This window comes from Camelus ferus, chromosome 7, assembly GCF_009834535.1.
Source record: "Camelus ferus isolate YT-003-E chromosome 7, BCGSAC_Cfer_1.0, whole genome shotgun sequence".
In the NCBI taxonomy this organism is placed as follows: domain Eukaryota; kingdom Metazoa; phylum Chordata; class Mammalia; order Artiodactyla; family Camelidae; genus Camelus; species Camelus ferus.
The window spans coordinates 41,201,565-41,218,719 of NC_045702.1; the positions used below are offsets into that span (position 1 = coordinate 41,201,565).

General features: G+C 40.5%; 1 protein-coding gene across 4 annotated transcripts in view; it reads right to left on the bottom strand.

The window, feature by feature from the left end:
- Positions 1–13,331: 13,331 nt before the first annotated feature.
- PLEKHA8 (pleckstrin homology domain containing A8) overlaps positions 13,332–17,155 on the bottom strand; it is a 51,571-nt gene continuing 47,747 nt past the window's right edge. For 3 of the 4 annotated variants that reach the window (XM_032483781.1, XM_032483782.1, XM_006185486.2), the window contains one exon: positions 13,332–13,582. In XM_032483781.1, the coding sequence (XP_032339672.1) occupies positions 13,385–13,582 (198 nt within the window). In that variant the 3' untranslated portion in view covers positions 13,332–13,384. The remainder of the gene's footprint in view (positions 13,583–17,155) is intronic. The other variant, XM_032483783.1, reaches the window with a different exon arrangement.

Consider the following 17,155-nt stretch of genomic DNA (forward strand, 5'->3'; position numbering starts at 1 on the left):
TCCTAGTAGGTATGGAGTGATAGCTCACTGATGCTTTTATTTGCATTTCTCTAATGACTAATGATGTTGGGCATCTTTTCATGTGCTCATTGGCCATTTATATATCTTCTTTGGAAAAATGTATTTTTCTCTTTTGCCCATTTTTTAACCAAGTTGTCTGTCTTTTTGTTATTGAGTTATGTGTTCTTTTTATATTCTGCACACAAGTCCCTTATCAGGTATATGATTTGCAAATATTTTCTTCCATTCTGTTTCTTGACAATGTCTTTGATGCACAAAAGTTTTTAATTTTGACGAAGTTCAATTTATCTATTTGTTACTGGTGTTGCTGCTCATGCTTTTGGTATCATATCTACATGCTCGCATTGTTATTGGAATTCTGTTGAATGTTTAGATCAATTTTGGAAGAAATTAACATTGTGATACTGTGATATATAATAAGAAATATATTGCATTTCTTCTTTCTAGCTGTTTCCTGAGTTATATCCTTTTATAATAACTAAACTGGTACATGTAAGTGAGACAGTTCTCTAAGTTCTGTGAATTACTTTAGCAAATTAATTGAATGCAGGAAAAGGGTTGTTTTCAGTGAGAGGCACAGGTAACAACCTGGACTTGTGATGGGCATCTGAAGTGGAGGGACTGAGCCTTTAACCTTGGAATCTGAAGTTTCCTGTACATAGATAGTGTCAGAACTGAATTGAATTGAAGGACACCTAGCTGGTGACAATATCAGATCTTCTAACCCATAAATACGGTATAACTTTTAAAATTTATTTTAGGTCTCCTATATGTTGTTTCAGACACATTTTACAGTTTTCTATATAGAGGTTTTGTACATATTTTATGAAATTTATACCTGATTATTTTATTCTATTTTAAATGGCACTGTTTTTCAATTTTCATTTTCTAATTGTTTCTTGCTAGTGTGCAGAAGTACAACTTATTTCTCTATCTTGAGAAATTGCTCTTGTATGCTGCAAACATCTATATTCAGCTATTAGCTCTAGTTGTCTTTGTAGAGTTCTTAAGATTTTCTACATACATCATCTGCAAATAAAAAGTTTCCTTTCTTTCTTTTCAATCTGTATAACTTTTATTTGTTTTCTTGCCTTATTTCACTGGCTAGGCCCTCAACTTCAATAACGAATGGAAGTGGTGTGTTGAGAGCAAACATCCTTACCTTGTTCCTGATCTTTGCTGGGGGGGAAACATTCATTATCATATTGTTAGGTATAATGCCACCTAGTGTTATATGTTGAATTGTGTACTTCCAAAAGATATGTTTAAATCCTAATTTCTGGCAGCTGTGAATTTGACCTTATTTCGAAACAAGGTCTTTGTAGATATAATCAAGTTAAGATGAAGTTATACAGAATATACAGTGGGCCCTAAACCCAGTGACTGGTATTTTTATAAGGAGAGAGAGATTTGAAGACACAGGGAGAAGACAACCAAGTAAAGATGAAGGCAGATACTGGAGTTTTGCTGCCACAAGTCAAGAAACACCAAGGACTGCTGGCAACCACCAGAAGCTAGGAAGAAGTAAAGAATGATTCTTCCCTAGAGGCTTCAGAGGGAGCACAGCCCTGCCAACACCTTGATTTTGGACTTGTAGCCTCCAGAACTGACAGAATAAATTTCTGTTGTTTTAAGCCAACTAGTTTGTGTTAAGTTGCTATTGCCCTAACAAACATACCTAGCTTTGTAGTAAAATATGTTCATGAATTTTTGGTTTTGCTATCTTGTTCTGTCTGCTTTTATGTGGAAATTCAGAGACTGAAAAATCTAACTGTTGCCATTTCCATCTTCCCAGAATCTTTCTTCACATCAATGGCTTTAAACTTGTTTTATGGTCCAGCACATGGTTTAACTTGGTGAAGGTTCCATGTGTGCCCGAAATGTCAAAGAGTTTGAGTTGGTGGATAGTGTTTGTCAGGACTTCGGTCATTTGCAACCAAAAGAGTGCGAACTGGCACAACGTTCTTTATGCCCCAGCTTCATTGCCACTCCCTCTAGGGAGCCTTTGAGCTACGGCCTCAACTAAAAGGACACACTCTCCCCACTGGGTTCCCAAAGCATTTTGTTTATACTTCTTGTAGAGCGTGTATTACATTCTGTTTTGTAACACAGTTACTCAGGAATATGTCTTATCTCTATGTCTAGTTTGAAGTTTCCTGAAGAGCGGGAATTCATTTCTGTGTCTGCAAGGCATCTACCATGGTGCCTTGCACATCATAGGTACTCATTTGTTTGCAGTGTTTTGTTTCTTGCCTGGTTGTGAAGACACTTCTGCCAACAGAACTCAGCCTTACCACGCAGGGACAATAAGGGACTACATTAGATAGATCTTGGTTTGGGTGTGTGATTAAACATCTTATTTTCTAAAACATAAGATATTTTAAATAATTCTCTTTTTAATAGGAATGTCCTCTCCTAACAGTCCTGAATATTTCACAGATTAAATTAAATAATTTCTAAAAAGAACTTAAAAGGAAAAGCCCTAAGTGTACTCTAAGTAATGACATTTATGGACAGTTTACGAGGTTCTTCCTAATAATGTAATTTCATTTGTGTCTACGGGCGGTTGGAGTGAGCTGAGAAGGAAGTAACTACCTGTCAGGAACAAGCACCTCTCTAACCATTCCACCAGCACAGCATAATTAGTACTCGCCATGTGCCAGGCACAGTGCTATCTGCTGTAAAGGTGTTCATTTCAGTCTTCATGACAACACCATCTCCGTCTTACAGACAAGGAAATACAGACTCAAGGGGTTAAATGATTTGCCCAAGGTGATCCAGAGTGTAAATTTCAAGGGCAGAACCAGAATCCTGATCTGTCCATTCTAGTCCCACGCAGTTTCCACCCTCACACCCAGGAAGAGAAGGGTTCAGAAGATCTGCACAAAATGTGAGCACCCACTATGTGTTTAGGAGATTCGAACATGGGCCATGATGAAAATACTTGGAAGCTGGTGCCTGTCTAGATGATAAGGCAACATGCCAGGGGGTTTTCATATGCTGCCTCATTTAATTCCTGCAAGGATCTCGAGAGCAGGGAGCGTCATCTTTTGGTTTACAGAGGAGAAAGTGAAGCTCAGAGAAGTGAATCAGCTTGCACAGAGCCTTGGAGCCCCGCAGGCAGGGCGAGGCAGAGCTGGGATTTGACCCCAGGTGTCTGCGCTCTCCTACTTCACACACAGTGATGAGGATGTGGGCTCTGCAGTCCGCCTGTCTGGGCTCCCAGCTCAGTTCCACCTCTCACACTCAAGCTCCCCCATTTCTAAGCCTCAGTTTCCTCATACATAAATAACTTTCTCGGTTATTCTGAGGGTTAAATGAGACACTCTGTACGAAGTTCTTCACACAGTTCTGGGTAATACATAAAAGTTCATTATTAATATTGTAATTTAGGAAGGAGGTAAAGGCTAACAGAAAGCGAAGACGCAGCCCAGTGTCCTGTGCTGCTGCAGCACAATAGTGATGACCTAACTGGACCCTCGTTTCGGCACGTTGCTCATTTTTCTTCTATTAACCACAAAAGATCACGTCCACAGATTAGTGGAGGCGGAAGGCATGAGAGATAATCTGGCCAAAGGCAAATGTCTTGGACTCATCTGAAAATGTCTCAGGCTTCTTTTGGTTACAAGTTACAGAAACCTCATTCCAATGAGCTCTAAATAAAGGGGGAGGTATTGGTTTGCATGACTAGGAGAGCTGGGTGTGCACGGGCCCCAGACTTACGGGATCTAGCACTCCACTGCGTTTATCCAGTCTCCCCACCCACTGTCCTCTGTGTGGCCGTTTCTCACTTCTCTGCTGCCCTCTTCCCGCTGGTGCAGACCTCCACGCAGCGGAAGGAGGCGGGCTCCCGATGAGTCATTCTTCAGTCACCCCAGGATGGTAACTTGAGAGAAAAGGGATTGTATTAGTCAGCTGGGGCTGCTGTTCCAAAGTACCGTAGTTTGGGTGGCTTAAATTTAACAGTCGTTTATTTCCCCTAGTTCTGGAGGTTGGAAGTCTGAGATCAGGCTTGTCTGGTTTCTTGGTCGGGGTCCTCTTCCTGGTTCTGTCATCCTCACAGGGGCTTTCTTGGTCACGCAGAGATTCCTGGTCTTCTTTTTATAACAGCATTGATATTATCATGTAGGCCCCACCCTGGTGACCTAATCTAACTCTAATCGCCTCCAAAAGACCCCATCTCCTAATACTATCCCACTGGGGGTTAGGGTTTCAACATATGAATTTTTTTTTTGGGGGGGGGGGACACAAACATGCAGTTCACAACAGGGATACACGTTCTCCCAGTGTCCAGACAGTTGTCCTGGAGAAGTCCCAGGATGGGCCTAGACCAGATCACATGGATCACATGCCCACTGCTGTGGCCAGAGGGCTGGGCACTGTGATCAGCAGCCCAATCAGAACTCAAGAGTAGTGAAGGGGCTGTCACTCAAAGAAATGAGAATGTCCAGAACAAGGGGATAGGATATTAGGGCAGAAAAATGTATTGGATATCCTCTGGAGTGAGCAGGGTAGTGTTCTATAGAAAGTGTCAGGTCAAATGTGCTGTTAGCACTTCCTCTGGAATCTTCCAAATAGGATACAGCTCTGAAGCATCCCTCAAGAGCTCAGGCAAGGAAGAGGAAATGCTGCCGTCTCCGTGGAAACAGGATTAGGTGAAGGTCTCCTTTTTGAAGGAGGCAGGGAGGGGCCTGAGGCCTGCCGGAGGGACAGCACTGAATCCTCTATGAGGTCAGGGACAAGCAGCCCCAATAATAAAAGGCTTATTCAGCCAGGAAAGCTCAAGGTATGATGGCCTTTAAAGTTTTACTTCCCCTTCAAACAGTAATAATAACAACTATAATCATTACCACCATCATTTTTGAAACTCTCATCTTGAGCTAGACACTGTGCTATACACGTTATTCACAATTTCTAACTGTAGCCTGATAACAGCCTTTGGGATAGTGATTATGACCACGGCAGGATACGGCGTCTCTCAGTTCTGCAATCTGGTGATCATCTTTTTTATACTAATCACATCAAGGATTTGGGATTTGATCAAACTGTGTCACAGAGAGAGGGTCCAGGGTTGCTCTCACACATGCCACAAGAGAATATAGGGCTTCCACGGGTTTCCACCAACCCCATGTTGAACGGTCCTTAAAACAAATGTTTACTGAAGACAGGTGACTACTGCATTCCCGCATCTGCCATGCCTGGCAGCTGAGTTTGATCAGCATAAGCTAATACTGAGCTACAGCTCTACGGCCCAGCAATTTCACTTGGGCAGAGAAAGGACTGACATTTCACTTCCAAGCTCACAGAAGCACAAAGAAAGAAACCTTTCAGCTCCTCTGATGGACTGCAGCCAATTTATGTGCAAAATTCCCAAGTTACTGAGTCTTTTTGGCTTCCTCTTGTAAGATGACTGTCAGCCACTCCAAATGGCTTCTTTTTCTGTTTTTTTCATGTTTCAGATGCACTGGGCAAGTCAGTAGGCATCATACTAGCATTCTGTTTTTCCCCCTTAGACCCAAAGAATATGACACTAATGAGTTGTAGAAGCTGGGATATTTAGGTGATTAATATGTGAGGAAAGGTATAGCGGCTTATGAGCGAAAAATCACCAGTGAGAAGAAAGGGAGTGTAGCGAGATTAAGTTAAAAATTTAAAGTACCTTGCTAGGACGTATAAAGCAAATATCACTATAAAGAACAGCATATACCAGAGGTCTAACCACACTATACAATGCTTTTTAACCTGTTTTTTTGGAGTAGGCTCCCTGCCTCCCAATTTTAAAATAAAAAGATAGCATAGTTATCAAACAGAAGTCAAGCAGTATAATAAAGTACAAAGAAAAAAGTAAAACTAAATCAATACCCACTTAAATTAACCATCATTAACTTCAGCTAAATATCATTTCTGACTTATTTTTACACAGAGAGAGATAAAAATAGAGGGGATTTTTATAAACATAGACGCCTATTTATTTTTATTTATCATATTTATTTCTGATCACATTAATTTTTTAAAAAAGCATTCAGGCAGTTTGCTTGTATTTAAGATAAGAAACTAGAGTAAACTGAAGCAATTACTAAACTTTAAATATTTCTTTATCTCAACAGATATTTCTTTAAAAATCCATTCAAACTTATTTTTAAAAATTACCAAAAAACTTGGTTAGTCATTTTATACATATATATATATATATATAATATATATATATATATATTTATGATTTTTTATTTTAGACAGTATCAACTCTTTGCTACGATAATAAGAGGAGACTGGCACTCTTACACCTCCCTTTCTCTACCCCCAACTTATCAGTTATATTCCTAAGGTTTACAGTATTTGCAATCTGTATCTGTAATTCCCAGTTTGATCTTGGTTCTTTATATAAATTCAGTGCTCACCACCAGTCCTTTCACTTGATGCATCTCTTCTATCAAATGGTTTCCTTAAGAAGGGCTCATGGGGGTTGTATTCCCTGAGTTCTTGCATGCTGAAGAATATTTGACATACTTGACAACTCGGCTGGCAATAATATACTTGTTACTATTTTTGCCACTCAGAACTTTGGAAACATTCCTCCACTGCCTCCTGGCGGTAAAGAAGTTTGAGACCCTTTGGTGACCTGCTTTTTCTTCCTCATCAGTGAAGAATTCTTTCATCATTCTTGAAGTTCATTCACTTCATCAGGGTATGTTTTGGTGTCAACTGCTTTCCGTAAGATTCTAGAACACAGTGTACTTTTTCAATCTGAAGTTTCATTCCCTCTTTTCAGGAAAATGTTTCTGTATTCTATCTTTCAGCACTTTTTTAGTTCCTTTTTTTTTTTTTTTTGGTCACTAGTTATGCCTTTGTTAGAGTATCTTTGTCTTCCTACAGTTGTCCTCTCAAGAATTAAACTTTTTTTAATTCTTCATTCACTTGCAGTCATCTCAAGCCTTTTCTTCTATCATCAGTTCAGTTTTCAACCATGTTTCTTGCTCTTTCTGACTCATTTATTTGTTCTTAATAGTGTTATTCTGGCCAAGTTGTTTCCTTTAGCTCTGCAATCTGCCTTTTTTATTTTATTTTGTTCGGTTGTTTAATCAGCTTATATGTGAGCTCTTATTTTATTGAATTCATGTTCTTTGAAAACACAACGTACCTGTAGGAACTTTTGTTTCTTAGGTTAGCTTTTCTTCCCTATTGGTTTCGTCTGTTCCCCACTTTGCTCCCTTTACTGGCTGTAGCATATTTATGTGGTTACCAGGTCATTTTATTTAAATTTGCTCATGCTTAAAGTGGGCAGCTCTGTTCAGACCATTTTATTTGCTTTGATATAGTATTGGTGTATTATCCTTGGCATATTTCTTATCTTATTTGACAACTATTTCTGTTTCTCTGTGAACTTGTGTTCTATATACTTTCCTGATTGGATGACATTAAAAATATTTAATAATCAGCATGATACATCAGCTGTGGAATCATAGACAAGGGGCTTCCCCAATTCCCTTGTGCCTCAGTTTTCTCATCTGTAACTTAAGGACAGTAATAATACTGGCCCTGTAGAGTGATTAGGAGGATTAAATGTGTCAATAGTTGTAAACAGCTTGGAATGATGCCCAGAAAATAGTATATGTTCCATAAATGATACTTACTATTGGCATATTCAATTAAGCAGAAACCCAAACAAAAGTCTTTGAAAAACACTTGATAAAATTCTTTAAAAATAAGTTTATTATAACTAACGAATATAAAATCTGACAGATGTCTTCAAACATTTTTGCAAAAAAAGTAAATCCCTCCCTTATTTCCCCCTCCCCACAAGATACAGAGTAATAACTTGGACAGAGTTTTACATGAAACCTAAACATGAAATTTTCATTCATCAGTTGCTCCTCCAGGCGCCAACACATTATATTCTAAGTAAAAGTCCATCAGAATTAAGAAAGCAACAAACCACTTGCTTTCTGGTGTCATTATAAAGCTCATTCGTAATGTTGAAGGACAAAAACCATAACAGAAGACGGCACATGACAGATATTCAAAGTGCATGGATCTATGAAACCACAAACATTCAAGATAAGAATACTGGGGGTGGAATTAAATGTTGACTTAAAGAAGTAATCCAAGGAAATCTATGTACATTGTAGCCTTTGGCATCTGGTCTAACGTGTTTCTTCTTTAGAGACATCATTCTGTCCATCTATTAACCAGATTAAATCAACCATAACACATGTCTCATCTGACACAGATTGTCTACAGCCAATTTCACATGAGGTAGTTGGGCTGTTTACTGACATTCTAGTGAAACTGTCATGACACAGGGGACACATCAAACATGCCATGAGACTGGCTCATTAGCCTTCTGGGAAGCAACAGAATTACTCCTAGATCACCCTTCTTGTCACCACTGACTCCTTACATACCTATAACTAGACACACAGGCACAGGAGTCTGTGTGGCTCTCTGTGCAGCTTTGCAGGGGATACCAACCATCCCAGGGTAGTTTCTGTTTATAAAGCACAGGGAGGAAATACTGACCACACTTTAAAATATATAAAGTAGAAAGGATGGCGCTTAAAACAAGCAAGATCTCTTTCTTGTGTTCTCACATAACTTAGCTGGAAATGTGCTTCCTCTGAAAGAGAAGTGATTTAAAGGGTAACCAAAGAATCTTCAAACTTTTGCATTGCAGAGTAGTGGTTATGTTTTTTCCTTTTAATGAAAGGCTATGTAAAACAGTGGAGAAGAAAGATCGATGCATGCATCAACCGTACTGCCAACGACAGCTTCATCGTGCCCCGAGTGCCGCGATGCAGCAGTGCAACGAGAAATCATGCAGATGGCCTCTGTACACAGGCTACTGCCTATGCCGGATTGGGACTGAGGACATTTCTAGGAGGTCTAGAGGACCGGATGCTCGTGGAATTGCTGAAGGACCCTAACACCCTTGTAATAGATAAGCAGTCTTAAAATACTATTAGACAGCGGGTATTTTTATGTCATTATTATGAACCCCTGAGTAAGCAACTGCAGACCACAAAGGGCTGTGCCGAAGCAGGGTGTGTTTCTACTCTGTGCACGTCACAGGGACACAGGCTGCCTTACACCCTGAAGCCTGTGCACAGACTCCACCACATCACAAAGAGCGTTGAGTCAGGCCCTCCAAGACCAAGCACATTAGCTCAGTTAATAGATCGATGGCTTAAAATATATTGTATTTATAAATTCTAAATTTAAAAGTTTTTCAAAGGTTGATAGTTCACCCTCAAAAGAGAAATGAAACATGAGGGCAGGGAAGATGAAGAGTTGTAAAACCTATGACTAAAATCAGAAGCAACTGATTTTAATTGATGATTCAGAAATGCACCATTATGTAACCAACTTCTTGAAGACATGGTCGTTTAGAAAAAAAGAACATACAAATTTTCTGTCAGAAACTTTCCAAAATCACATCATTTTGTATTGGTCATGACCCTCTGACTCTCCCTACTGACTTAAATGGTATTTCTTCATACAAATTGTTTTCACAATCAGATTAAGTTTCCTTAATACGCTACCTCTTGCTCCAGCTTTTACTTATTTTAAATTTAATAAAGAAAACTATATTTATTGGTCCCTAACATGTATTTTTCTTAATTAAAAAGTTTTTTGAATACAAAATTGAGAGCATTAACTTTTTGGATATATACATAAACGCAATTAATAATCAGAAAGAGAAGACTGCAAAACTTTCCAGCAGAACTCATCTAATAACAGATCACCTTTACTAGATGCCACACACCACGGCGGTCACCTGTTTTACAGCTGCAAATGCGAACAGGGGTTCTTTAAGAAGCTCCTGCAGCCTGGGAGGGGAACAGAACGCCCATAGACAGGGCACCTGACCCTGGCTAGGCCTGTACCAATGCTCCGTATATGTGCCCCAGGTGCTGCTGAGGAACGGAGCATAACAGCTAGAGGAGGGACGCTCTGGCACTCTGCTGGGCCACTGCTGGCCATCGAGAGGAGCAGAGGAGAGGAGAGAAAAGCAGCAGGGCTGAACTGTGGAGTTCAGATAGCCCTCTCCGTGGACTATGACATTTGGGGAGGATTTATGTGCAGAATGACATGCAAATAATGACGACAATGTGCCTTGCGCTACTACATACCCATTCTAATCAACACTATCTTTCAAAGTCAACTTCCTGGGGACTGATACGCTCAACATTCCGAGAGCCCCACTTCTAGAACTCCCTGTGGAGCGGGATCAAGAGGTGATGAGAAAAATCGCCTTTACCTCGTAGTCACAGGTTGGTTTCGTCCCCAAAAGGTATCCCTCTAACTTTTTTGCCAAGATTAGCTATAATGAATTACATTTACTTTCAAAAGACAAAAAATTGCCATCACTGAAAGGATTTTGTTTGGTGTGACAAATACCCACTGATCCCTTCTAAGTGTAAGGCCTTGGCTTCTGCAGTGGGGAGAAGTGCAGATATGATGAAATTCTGTGGACAGAAACACCTTGAAAGGGGTCGTCCAAATGTTACGTAGCTTGTACTGATATCTAGAAGACATGCTGCCTTTCCTTGACGAGCTCTCAAAAGGTTGCTATAGAAAAGGAATCCTAAAAATGTCTGAGCAATGAGAGCAAGGTGATTACTCTGCCAACAAATGTACTAGCGTTTTCCCACCTCCTCTCACTGTCAGGGGGAAAGAAAGCTTAGACGGCCCAGGAATCTTGGAGGATTATAGAGAGAAAGCCTTAACTATCCTTTCTCTTTGTCCTCTTCTTAGATAGTAACTACAAATTAGCACAGATGATGACTTTAACTAAGATGGAGAAGCAAATACTGTAGGTCCAGGAGGAAGCTCTGACTGTGCTGGGCTTCAGGTCAAGTTGTATTTATCATCTACTGTGAGGTTCAGTTTCCAGAGCTTTACACATCTTAGGCAAACTTAATATGCTCCAGTGAGGAAAATACCTACCAAAAATACTGCCCCCTTTCTGTAGGGCTGGAAACGTACTGAGTAGAAAGCATAACTTATTCAAGTTATTCAAGCTACTCTGATCTGGGTTCCCAATGATCCCAGATAATCTGAAACCCTTCTTTCCCAGAAAACTGGGTCATGCACACCAAGACAGTACCTATGTAAACGTGAAAAGGCCACGCTGAGCAGCTTGCTTTCTGTGTGTATTCAGAATCTCGGTGGGAAATCTGAGGTATTTTCAGTGTGCTCAGCCCTTCCCAAGAGACCACACAGGTGCACCGGAGGTGACGGAGAGCATGAGCATCTGCTCAGAACGGTCACACTTCACAACACTGACAACTCTCCTGGCGGCATCCCACCCACTGGCACAATGCCTAATGCGTCTTCATTTAAGGCAAAACAAAGGATGGCAGCCTTTTCTTCTTCCCTTTTAGGAGGCTGTGTCAGGGCAGGAGGTCTAAAGTACTCTCTAGTCCTGCCATCACACTCACACCAGCCAGAGGAGGAGAGCCGCACTCATTACTCATGCGAGTAGGGGAAGGCAGCACACACACCTCAGTAGCTGCCAACAGCCAGTGCTGAGACACAAAAGAATCAGCATCACTTTAGCACCCCTTTCTCCCCAGCCTTAAAACGTCTGAGGTTGCTTTTCTAAATGTAAGCATTTCCAGAAATCCTTATGGAGCAGAGTACCTACTTCGTTAATCTGAGCTACAGAAATGTCCATTTGTTTAAAGACAGACAAAAGACAAAGTCAACACCCCTCCCTACATTAACCTCTCATCTGAGGAGAGGGTTCTCTTTGCCCTTGGAACACCATCACTGTGCCCCTCAAAGGGACTCACCTTCTCCCCTGGTAACCCCTTCATGCTGGAACTTCCCTTTCCGCTGCTATAAGCCAGGACCCTCTGATGGGGAGGGCATCCCTGGAAGCTTGGCCTACTGAGAGGCTAGGGCCACAGGCCTGGCATCACACTATTTAGGAGAACCCTACACAGGTTGTTTTACAAGGCTTAAATCCTACCTTTAAACCCTGACATGGTCCCAAAGCTTTTGAGACTGATAAGCAGCTGCACTTAGCTCGCTCTGCACTCACTGCTGGTGACTGAGCCGAGACTGATCGGGGAGCACGTTCAGAACGTGGTCCCTGAAGGCAACACCGAGGCCTGCGGGCTGGACACCGAGGCTGGTTCAATTAAGAAAGATGCTGAGTAAGCTTGCTCCACTTCTCACTCTCCCTTTGACTACTTTATATCAACTATTGCTTCTTCCTCTTTGAAAAAAACAGCGTATCATTTAGTTCATGCCGAAGACTGGGAATTCTGTAATCTAAAATTCAGTCTTGTGGTTCTTCAACCCTGTGTACACAAGAATCACGTGGGAAGTTTACTCAAATTCAGGATTTATTATCCAGAGTCCCATTCCCACAATTCTAGTCCTTCAGGTTAAGATAAGACCTTGGAATTTGCTTTCTGAACAAGCGCTCCATGTGATTTTGATGCAGAGGTGGTCCAGATCACACGTGGAAGTCATCTGGTTCTTTTATTTAGCAGCTGTGTGACTGTGAGTAAGTTCCTCAATCTCTAAACCTTACTTTCGAAATTGGGTAATAATCCTTGAATGTCATGGTTTTGCTGTGATGTCCAACTGAGAGGATACAGGAGAAAGCATGCTGGCAAAAGGTGTGCACTAGATAGGGGTCACCTCAGATGATCAGTCCCACCCCTCCCGTACTGTCCTCCAGCAGGAGGACACCACTCATCTCTTCGGAGCAATGGTCTCCTGGCCCATAAACAGAGAGGGCACTGCTGTTTATGTCGTCCACCTCCCACATGGGCATGGTCACACCAATGCCCTGGACGTCCTGACGACACAGGCTCTACTGGCCCACAGAGCCACAGAGAAGAGGTTCTTTAAAGAATGTCTGCGAATAGCAAACTCTGCATTTCAACAGCTGTAACAAAGGGGCTTAGCTCCCTCTAAATTTTTAGGCTAGCTGTAAACTGACTGAAACACTGGCTATGAGTTACAGTCCTTGATAAAGAATTTGCTCATTTTCAACTTGGGTTTGGGTGGCCCATTAAAACCAAGAGCTAAAAACAAAACAAAACACAATACTAACAAATTCATTTGTCAAATCTGCTTGTACAACTTGCTGTTCGAGTCTATGAAACAGCTATGATTTGGTTTCCACAAGGCCCTCTGAACTGAAATAGATAGCACCTTGATTTTTAAACACATAAAACACATATGCACTTAAAAATTATATATAAAAGCACTAGGCTTTGCCTCCTCTCCATCCCCTCAAATCAGGGATTGGAGAGGGTGGAAGCTGCTGCTGGAAATTAAGTAGGGCAACAAAACACTTTAGCAAACTTTATTCCCTGAAGTTAGAGGCGGCGCTGTCCTCCAGACGTCATACCACCTCGTCAGACTCCAGTCCGTGGACCTCATATAAAGTGTCCAGTATTGCCAGCTGCTTTTCCATGGCAGGGAGGTAAAGGCTGAGGTCCCTCTGCATCCCAACACTGAAAGCTGCTTTCTGGTGGTCACCTTCCTTTATGGTTAACGCAGCCACAAAATCTTCATAGGATGGAGCTGCTCTCAGAGCTAACTGCAAAAGAATTGCCCGTGAGAATCTGCACCACATCTCTTGCAGACTTTACTCATGCACAAGAGCATGCGTGCACACACGCTCACACACATGCACAGAGCTGAGGAGAGCAAGAGAGAGAAAATAGGAGTATATCCTTTCAATTCGTGGACTCTAAAATTATGTTTCAAGCACCAAATCAAATAATATCAAGGCTAGAAGAAGCGAGTGTGTACTTGGGCCATCTTGAGGATGAATAATGCCATCACATCAGGGAATGCTGAGAAGAAGAGTTAGAGAAAAGCCCTCTTCTCATTCACAGTGATCTAGACTCCTCCCCTGAAGTGCTCAGAATTACCTGTATGCATGGTGCGACCATTGCCTTTGTTTGTACATGGCCGGCCTTGCAGGGTGCCTCACCCTATTTGTGTCTCATCTCCATATACTTTCTTTGCATATCTCCTATTTCCCCCTACATGGGTAATATTTCCTTTTTGTATTCTTGAATATTTTCTAAAAAGGAAGGGGACTAACATTTGTTGTTTGCTTGTGCACTGATGCTTTAACATATTTTATCCCAGTTAATCTCTGTAAGAACCCTGTATAATTTACATTCCTATTTTTCAGGTGGGTATCACACAGCTAATGAGTGCCAGGGCCAGGATCTGAACTTAGGATCATCTCAATGCTTTTTCAACCATACCACCAACCACTCTACTTCCCTGATAGAAGATTTCCTAAGCTCCTTATAGCTCCCCTCCCTTTGCAGGCCAACTGTTCTGTAAGCTTGCTAAAATCTGCCATCTGGCATCTCTTGGGTTGGATCTGCTGAGATCTGTGGAGACTTTTTGGAATCTTGAATTATCATTCTGCAGTTGCTTTCTTGAGCTTCCTTATATTGAAAGTCTTTGAGAATCAACCCTCCCCCTTTTTGCAATTGGAAAGTGGCATTACCATGCAGTGGTTAAAGCACAGGTGTGGGTGAGGAGACCTGGACTTGAATCTCAAATCTTTTGCATATTAGCTTGAAGAATTTAAGCAAGGTATTTAAAATCCTACAACCTCAGTTTCCTCGTCTGTAGAAGAGGACCGGTACCACTTTCCTTACTTGAGGGATTAATGGGACATGTGGGATGTGTTTATTCTACTGGCACATAATAAATACTCAAATTGCAGTAGGGGTACAAGGGGGCAAGCAGAGAACGAAGGGAAAGCTACTGTCCAAAAATACAGTGTGAGAACATCTCCCAGAACTGAAGGACATGAGTCTCCAGATTTAAAGACCTACCCAAGTGCTCAGCAGAATGAATCATAAAGACCGAAAGGAAAACATGGTGAAATTTTAGAATGTGGGATAAAGAACAGATCCTAAAAGCATCTAGAAGGAAGTGAGGAATAGTTTATACCACAGTGGAACAGGAAGTAGCATGACATTAGATTTTAAGTAACGCTGGGAGCTGGAGGACAACAGAGGAATGCCTTCAAAGTTCTGAGAGAAAATTACTATCTACCTAGAATTCTACACCAGCCAAAACAACACTCTAGGAAAAAAAGGGCAGAATAAAGGCATTTTCAGGCATGCAGGAACTCAAAAATTTAGCTCCCTTGCACCCTTCTTAGGAAGCTACTCATGTAAGGATACCATCAAAAAGAGGGGTTAGATCAAGAAACAGGAAGTCACAGGACCTGGGAAATGAAGACAGGATGAGGTGGGGGTTCAGTATAGGAAAACTTGTCAAGAAACATCCTAGGGTAATAGCAGTACAACAATTCAGACTGGAATAAGAGTTTAGGAAGCTCTGGAATGGAAGACTCCAAGAAAAAAATAACAAAACCTGATAACATTTGTGAGCTCAGAATGACGGTTATTTGAGAGATCTGATGGTGTGGGGAAAACCAGAAAACTCACATAAGAAAGAACAAAAAGTCACAGAATTTTGGGTCATTACCATAATGTTAACTTGTGATATAAAGGGAGTGTGGAGGCAGAAGAGCTGAGGTTGTGAGGTCTAAGAGAGCTAAATTCTGATCCATAACAGAAAGTCAACATTAATTAAATTTGATAAACTAATTAAAATTAGGAAGTCCACAAATAATAGTAAACAGTTTTAGAAGTACAGAGGTACTGGAATAGCCAAAGCAGTTTTAAGTAGCAGCCTTTTTCAGAGAGTCTGGGAAGTACAGAACAGAAGGTAGGGACTGCTATTTTTATTATAACCTTTTTGGACTTTGTGATTAAAAACAAAACTAAGCAAAACTCTATGTACATTTGTTTAAGTAAAATAAAATTTTTTTAAAGTTTCTCCAGAGTGGAGCCCAGGACTGTGTATTTTTCAAAGGTTCCTAGGGGACTGTGATGCAGTCGAGCCTATTTGGGAAACAATGACAGAACTCAATTGAAGAGGAAGCCCCAAAGAGGAAGAGCCTGGACTGGGCATCAGTTCCATAGATCATAACTGTTTGAAGATGAAAGTTCACACTACTTGGCTGGTAAATAAGTCAAATTCCTTGAGTGTAAAAGATGTTCCCCTGAGCAACCAAGATCAGTTAAATGAATTTGGCCCTGCTTATTGTAATTAGCACATTAGAAAACTCAGTAAGCTTTCCAAAGTAGGGATGACTTGGAGAACAATAGGAGAGAGGCTGAGAGGGTCTGTCTAGTTCCTCTACTGATAAGGCTGTTGCCAAATGCTGAACATAATCTATTTTCTTAAAAACTAGCAACTTTAAAAATTACTGACAATATCAAGAATCTTCAACTTGTTCTTACTCTATAACTTCGGGTGTGTTACTTCACCTCTTTGTGTTTCAGGTTTGTCTTTAAACAGGGAAAGTAAGAGAATGTGCCTCAGAGTTACGAGATTAATAACTTCACGTAAGTAAAGCACTTAAAACATCTAGTGACTGGTAAGTGCTCCAATTCTAAGTGGTGGTTGTAGTTCTTGGTATTAGACACAGCAATTCTACTTCTAGGAACCTATTTTGAGGAAATAAGAGTTTTAGTCAAAAATGCATACAAACAGATGTTGTTTTATCTGTAAAAACAAACTTAAAGCAGCTTAAATTTCCAACATAGAGGACTGGGCAAATAAATTATGGTACCTCGACACTAGGGAAATATTATGCAGTCCCTAAAAACAAGTGGGAAAGACTACAGCTAACAATGCTGTTGGACATATAGCAAAATTGTTGAGAGAGTAAGTTCTAAGAGTTTACTTCACAAGGAAAAATTTTTTTCCTTTTCTTTCTTCCTTTCTTTCTTTCTTTCTTTCTTTCTTTCTTTCTTTCTTTCTTTCTTTCTTTCTTTCCTTCTTTTCTTTTCTTTTCATTGTATCTATATGAGAAGATGGATGTTAGGCTAACCTATTGTAATCATTTCTCAGTATGTGTAAATCAAACTATCAAGCTGTATGTATTAAATATACAATAATGTATGTCAATTATTTCTCAATAAAACTAGAAAAAATTAAAAATAAAAAAGTGGGAGAAAAGAATACAAAATGATACTACCAGCTAAATGTCAAAAAATTTATATGCATAGACAGTAAATATACAAAATAAAAATAATTATACACATAATTTAAACATGTAGAT